The 6,769-nt window shown below is 52.3% G+C and overlaps 2 protein-coding genes across 2 annotated transcripts in view; one reads left to right on the top strand and one right to left on the bottom strand.

Moving 5' to 3' along the window:
- UNC5CL (unc-5 family C-terminal like) overlaps window positions 1–2,998 on the bottom strand; it is a 12,641-nt gene extending 9,643 nt beyond the window's left edge. Inside the window, exon 1 of the mRNA XM_006926583.3 lies at window positions 1,877–2,998. The gene's annotated coding sequence lies outside the window, so the exon portion shown is untranslated. The remainder of the gene's footprint in view (window positions 1–1,876) is intronic.
- A 931-nt stretch (window positions 2,999–3,929) lies between these two features.
- On the top strand, window positions 3,930–6,511 carry TSPO2 (translocator protein 2). Its single transcript, XM_006926582.3, has 4 exons — window positions 3,930–3,965; window positions 5,182–5,374; window positions 5,746–5,887; window positions 6,120–6,511. The coding sequence occupies exons 2-4, from the start codon at window positions 5,202–5,204 to the stop codon at window positions 6,318–6,320; spliced, it is 516 nt and encodes a 171-aa protein (XP_006926644.1). The 5' UTR covers window positions 3,930–3,965; window positions 5,182–5,201; the 3' UTR covers window positions 6,321–6,511.
- Window positions 6,512–6,769: the final 258 nt, after the last annotated feature.

Here is a 6,769-nt window from a genome sequence, read left to right as displayed (position 1 = left end):
ATGGCATCTTATTCGGATCTCAAGGAGCTTCTGAGGGAATGGGACTCATTCGCTCTGTGGGTGATTTTCTGCACTAGAAAACTTCTGGCATCCATTCCTCCGCCTCCCTTCATTCATACCACACACAGGGAGCTGAGACCTTGCCCCGCCTCCCGCAGCCTCCTGCTCCTTCCCTGCCCACCTGCTTCCTTCCTTCCTTGGGACCCCTAAAGTCTAAGCCCCCTTCCTAGCTCCTCCCAGACAGGGGCAGAAGCCCCTCTGTATCCTCAGGACTGAGGACTGGCACAGGATCTGTCTCCCTGTGTCCTCATTGAAAATGTAGACAGGAAGGGAAGGTTGGCATTGTTTCTTTTGCCTTAGAACCCAACCGTGCAGACAGTACAGCAGGCCTCTTAAAGGGCACACATGTGAAGCAGATGAGCTGGCAAAGCCCCAACTCTGATGGGCATGAGGTTGGAGCAACAAGCTTCCTTTTACATCCCCTCCATGCCTTTGGGTTGTTCCACATTAAAGATACTTGAAATTATAACTGTAATAATAAGAGCTAATATTTATGGAGCTTTACTCGGCACCTCAGTTAAAGCACTCTAGGTGGCCTCGCTCATCTGATCCTCACAGTAGCCTTTGGGCTAGGTGTGAGATTTATTTCCATTTCACAGATCAGGAAGCCAAGTTTTCTCGCCACAGTGAAGACAGATGGGGGATTATTAAGCTACAACTGACGCAGAAAGGAGAATGAGCAGGGATGACATGGACTTCTAGAAATACTCGCTTTTTCCCCTGGCCCTTCTTTTTCCCCTAGGTCTCTTCCTTTCCACTTCTAGAAGAAATGAAGTTGAAAGAGAAAGAAACAAAAATAAAGTAAAAATAAATATCAGGAAATAAAGGCACATCCTTCTTTCCACAGTGAACCCCGCCCCCCCCCAACCCTCACCCCTTACCCACCAAGGCACCAGCAGCAGAGGATAGGCCAGCTAATGTGAAAGGAGAGGCTCAGCTCTATTTCTGTAGAAACCACCTTCCTGGGGCCCCAAAAGACCAGAGTGCAAATCCCCTCCACCCCCTTAGGTGGCTCAGCCAAGTCCCCTTGCCCAGCCTCCCAACCTGAAGCAGTTGGTATCTAGAAGTCCTAAAGCCCTGCTGAGCCTCTCATGAGGAGCCCATTCACTACATGGCCTGGAGCAGGTTAACTCCTCCCCTAGCTCAGCCCCTGTTCCCCTGGCTGACAGCTCTCTCCAGGCTGCCTTGGCCCTCACTCCATCCTCCCCCTTGCCCCAGTAATGGTAAGGGTCCCATATTGACAGCATGGCAACCAGCTCAATGTAGAGTGGAGCTTCCCAACCCTATGCCTGACTCGTTATTACCCATGCCTCCAGTGTGCCTTGTCCCAGACCCCAGATCATCTTGGGTAGTCGTTCCCCATGATGAGGGGCCCTTTGGAATTCTGCCATTAGCTGTCCCTAGGGAATCACCTCCTCTAGCACAAAGATCCATGCTCCTGCTACAAAACTCTGTTCATCCCCTTTGAGGAAACACTCAAACCATCTCCCACGTCACTGGTCTTACCATGCCTGTTCAACCCTAACAGATCTCCAGCTATTGAAGGACATAAAAAGTACCAGGGTGGTTGAGTCCAAACTTCAGTCCCAGGCAGCACTCATCAGCAGAGCATACACGTCCTCGGTGCAGAGAATCATACCACTGCCACTTGGGTCCTCACACCTACAGAACAGTAGGCCTCTCCCAAGCCCCTTTTTCCTCTCCTCCTCCAGCAGAGGATCTCCACTCTCTGGTAGGCCTGGCTGGCTTCTCCGATCCCCAGGGGGCCCCAAAGCAATGCCCACCCCAACCTCAGTTGCCCCAGGGGTGAGCTCACCTTACCATGCAGGTGCTCCCAAAGGCTGCCGGCTTCCCCAGGAAAAGAAGTCTCTTCTCTGAGAAACAGAGGTCAGCCAGACCCTGTCACCAGGCCAGCAGACAACTGCAGGTGGGCGGGGAATCGGGCAGGAGTGGCCTGGTGCTTCCTGGCAGAGTCCTGCCTCCCAGCCACCCTATAGAAGAATGGGGCAGCCTGTCCGTTTGTTGCCAAAGTCCAGCCAAGGTGAGGGAGTAGCCAATGATCCCAGAAGTCAGTGGACTTGCCAGTATAGGTCTGGGAGGGAGGGTACAGAGAGGAGACAACCTCAGTACAGATGCAGCCTCAGGGGACAGGTGAAAGCCCTTCCTACCACGCCCTCTACTGGCGAGTGGCTGTTCCTAGCCAGAAGCTATTGAAATGGCAAAAGGTAAGAGGAGAGAACCCCGACCAGAGCCTCTCAAACAAGCCACCTTATTAAAGTGTGAGATCTTATTAAAATGTGGGTTCTGATCCTGTAGATCTGGGGTGGAGTCTGAGATTCTGCATCTCTAACAAGCTCACAGGTGCTGCCAATGGGGCTGGTCCAGGGAGCTTAGTATGTAGTTCCACCCCATTCCTGCACAGAAATGACAGAGGAGGCACTGAGAGGGGTAATAAATCACAACTTGCTGGTGGCATTGGGGTGTACCCATATCTGCTTCCTGCCCAGTGCTCTTCCCACCGCCCACACTCATTGCTGGTAGGGACACTGCCACTTGGGGGAGAGCTGAACTTCAGGCCATTTCCAGCCTGCGTCCTTCCTTAGAAACTCTGCCTAGGGAAGATGTTGCCACTAGAATGAAAACTCCCTGTGAAAAGAGATTCGTTTTATCCTCAGCTGTATAGCTGCTGTATCCTCAGCTCCTGGTATAGCCTGATCCAAACAGGTGTTTACAACAAAGACTTGTTGAATAAATGGGTGGTCCAACTGAGAGAAAAAAAGGATGCATTTTGGTTCCAGACTGCCAACACCAAACCCTGGTGACCCACCCCTCAGCTCCGTAATCTTAGGCAAGTTACGCAACCTCTCAGAGCCTCACTTTTCTTGTCTGTCAAGTGTAGTTAATAGTATCTACCTTGTGAGGGGTAATTATTGTCGTTACTGAGCTAATAAATATAAAGCGCCTACTACAAAATGGGCGCTCAATAAGGGGTAGCTGTTACCTCCATTATCTGGCCTCCTGCAGTTGAGGAACAAGGGTGAGCTCCCCCAGCCCCCCAGTCATCATCTTCCCGTAAAAATAAGTAACTGCTGCTGCTTTCATCTCAGTTAATGATTCTCTAGCCTCTTGTCCCTCCCTGATTGCAACCCCTCCCCTCTGCTGCTTTCCCTGGGGTAGAGGAGATGTATGGAATAAACAAACACCTTTCGTGGTCCCCAAAGTAGAGAGATGGGCAAAGGAATGGCAAAGAGCAGCCAACCCGGGAAGGGGACCTTAAAGGATGAGCAAGGACAAATGCTCAGAACTTGTATGGGGATGAGAAGGGGAGATTTTAATCTTTGCTGTACAAAGCTCTGAGTCACACAGGAGACTGCCTTCTCCTCTGAGTCATAAAGTTCTAGGAGGGTTGTGAAAGACCTGTCAAGCTCAAGTTCCAAGCTCAAGTTCCAGCACTAGCAGGCTATAACGAGGGGCTGTGTCCAAAGCTTGTGCTTGCCTCACCTGGGGACAGTCCCAGTGGCAAAAAGGTTCTGAGGAAATCTGAGGATCTCCACCAACCCCGAGGACACGAAGCTGGTTCACAGAATGCAGAGATCACAGGCATGCAGCCTGAGGCTGAGCAGTCTCAAAAGGTGTGGGTATCACAGCACCAAAGCTTCAATCATCCATCAAGGGGCCCCTCCAGAAGCCAGGGCTAGCAGACCAGAGACCCCTGCTGAGAGAACCCTTCAGGGCCATGCAGGCAGCAACTTGGACTCCTCAACCAATGTCACCACCCTTGTTATTGGACACAGGCAGGCTAGCTGGGAGTCCTGCTCCACCCATCCCCCCACCCACCCACCTTCCTCTGCCTTTCACACGTCATATATCACTGGGCGCCCAGTCTGGGAGGAGTGCTGCTTGAGGTAAGGGGAATACAGACCTGGGAAGAAAGAGGCACTGGGAGTGGTGGAAAACAGGAGAAAAAGAGGATGAGAAGGAGTAGGGCAGGAGGAGGGTCTCCAACACTGGCTGGAAAATAGAAAACACAGAGATAGAGAGACGGAAAAGCAGAAGATGAACAGTGAAGAGCTGAGAAAGATAAACAAAAGATGCACAGCAGGCAGGCTGGTCAGCCCTGACCCCAGAACCTCCTGGACATGGTCAAAGGCCCTTGACAGGAAAGGATGGTGAAGGCAGTCACTCCAGGACACTTGAGAATCACCACCTTTTTTCTCTCTCCAACCCTATCTGTCAACTGTGGAGAAGAGGCCAAATTAGCATGTGCAAATGAAAAGAATGATATTGGGTGGGGGCCTTGGTTGGAGGAGGGTCTGTGCATCTTCTCACATGGGAACGACATCCAAAACAACATGCAAATGAGTATGGCAACTTCTTAATGAAAGACCAGGCGGGTGTTTCCTTGAAGAGTCAGGCCACAAGAAATCTGGTTGTGTGTGTTTGCAGCCCCGACCCTCTGGAAGTAGAGAGATGTAGGGGAACGTCCCCCAGCCCCTGAGGGGTACATGAGACCTGAGGCTTCAGAGAACGAAACCAGAACCCGCAGTGCCAGTTGGCTGAGTTTGAATTCGAACAGGAGCTCAGGCTGGGTGGGCCCCTGGAGTTTGCCAGTCTGGTATAGTGAGATAAGCCTGGGGCAGATGGCCTGGCCCACTGTTGACTGGAAAATACCCCCAGGGATCTCTGTCTCCTGCCAGGCGGGTTTTGTCAGTTTGGTTGAGTTTGGTCTAAGGTACCATCCCCCCTGAGGGCCTGCTATGTATGTACCTGGCCAAGAGCAGCCTGCTGTGGGAGGTAGAAAAGATGGTAATACGTGGACCTCAGCACCAGGATTCAGATACATGTTAGGGTAAGGAGACTTTCACTCAGATTCAGTTACCAATACCTGACATTATCCTCTGAGTGCCAAATGAGAAGTGTGGGAAAAATAAGTCCAGGGAAGGCAGAAAAGGGGCAGAGCAGTATGGGCTCACAGGAGCAAGACAGGAGGTGGCATCAGCATGCCTATACCTCCTACAGTGTGGGGTGAGGGGTCAGGCCAAGGAATAGTTTCAGAAAGGAGGGACTAAGGGGAAGGGATTAAGAGGAAGGCTCACTGTTAGCATGTTCTCTGCTCCCCAGATTTTGCCTCCTCTAGGAGCATGTGGCCTCAAGGGGCCATCTTTGTGGCCCTGCCCCACCTGGGGCCCGTCCTGGTCTGGCTGCTTGCCCCTCATCGAATATCTGGTTGGTGTGATGGCCCGAGGAAGCTGCCCTGGTGCCCACCCCACAAAGTCTTGTTGCTTGTATGGACAACCATCTACTCTGTCATGGGGTGAGCACCCATTTTTCATGGTATGGCCCTGATACCCACTAGGGTGGGAACTATTACTGCATACTGACCTGCAAAGGGATGGCACCCCACCTTGCTTCTTATAGTGGGACCCTTCTGTGCCTGCCTAGGATTCCAGCCAGCCCTCTTCTTCCACCCTCTCCAAGTCTCCCACCCCTCCCCCACCTCATCATGCCCCACTGCTCCCACCATCACCCCCGCCCCAGCCCTCAAATGATGCTTAGATCCACTTGCCCCCATTTCAGCTCACAAGGGTTCCCTCTTTGTAACCAGGAGTCCTGATGTCAGAGGGCTTCCTCCATTTGCCATGGAGCATCCTCCCTCTGAGCATTTCTGCCACCATCCCTCCACAGCTATGCTTCCTACCTGGTGTGGAAAGACCTGGGAGGGGGCTTTGGGCGGCCCCTGGCCCTGCCTCTTGGCCTCTATGCTGTGCAGCTCGCCATCAGCTGGACCGTCCTGATTCTCCTTTTCGCAGCCCACACCCCTGGCCTGGTAAGGTGCACAGTGCTCAGCAGTAGAAGTAGTATAAGGGCAGGTGAGACCACCAGAAGCAGATAACAGCAGATCAATCAGGGGCAGGCAGGTAACGGGTGGGCAGACTTCTCTGCGCTCCGGTGGAGTGCACAGAGCCCCAGGAACTTGGCTCACAGGGTCCAGGGTGCTGCAGAAAGTTCAAGGGCCCCGTACTCAGGGCACCCTTCCTGACTGTCCTGCCCCTGCTCAGGCCCTGCTTCACCTGCTGCTGCTCTATGGGCTGGTCGTGAGCACGGCACTGATCTGGCACCCTATCAACAAGCTGGCTGCCCTGCTCCTGCTGCCCTACCTGGCCTGGCTCACTGTGACTGCTTCCATCACCTACCGCCTGTGGAGGGACAGCCTGTGTTCAGAGCACCAGCCTCAGCCCATGGGACAGAAGAGCGACTGAAGCACCAGGGCACAGGATAGGAGGAGGAGGCCTGGACAGAGTTGGAAGAGGCAGACTATGGGGCTCGGGTGGGGAGACGGGGGAGCGGGAGGTAACCAGGGATTGACGAGACCCTGATGATGAATCACTCCAATGTGGCCACTGTCTTGGGTCCCCTAGTGCCAGTGTTCATTAGAATTCAGAGAAATAGGAAAGAGGAAGGAAATTTATTTTACTTAATATAATATATAATTTTTACTTAATATAAATTAACAAATCCTGTATTAATAAATATTAATTTAGTAATATCGGTTAATAAAATTCTGTTACTAACTTTGAGGGTATGATGTCTAGGGTGGCAAAGTGGTAATAGAAGTGTCTGTGCATGTGCGTAAGTGTGCACACGTGAATGAATACGCAAACGCACGTATGAGGAGGGTGACACACCATCTCCATCCACTCCACTCACG

This window comes from Pteropus alecto, unplaced genomic scaffold (assembly GCF_000325575.1).
Source record: "Pteropus alecto unplaced genomic scaffold, ASM32557v1 scaffold7, whole genome shotgun sequence".
Lineage (NCBI taxonomy): Eukaryota > Metazoa > Chordata > Mammalia > Chiroptera > Pteropodidae > Pteropus > Pteropus alecto.
Note: the sequence above shows the minus strand (reverse complement) of the source record. Positions and strands in the feature narration are given on the sequence as shown.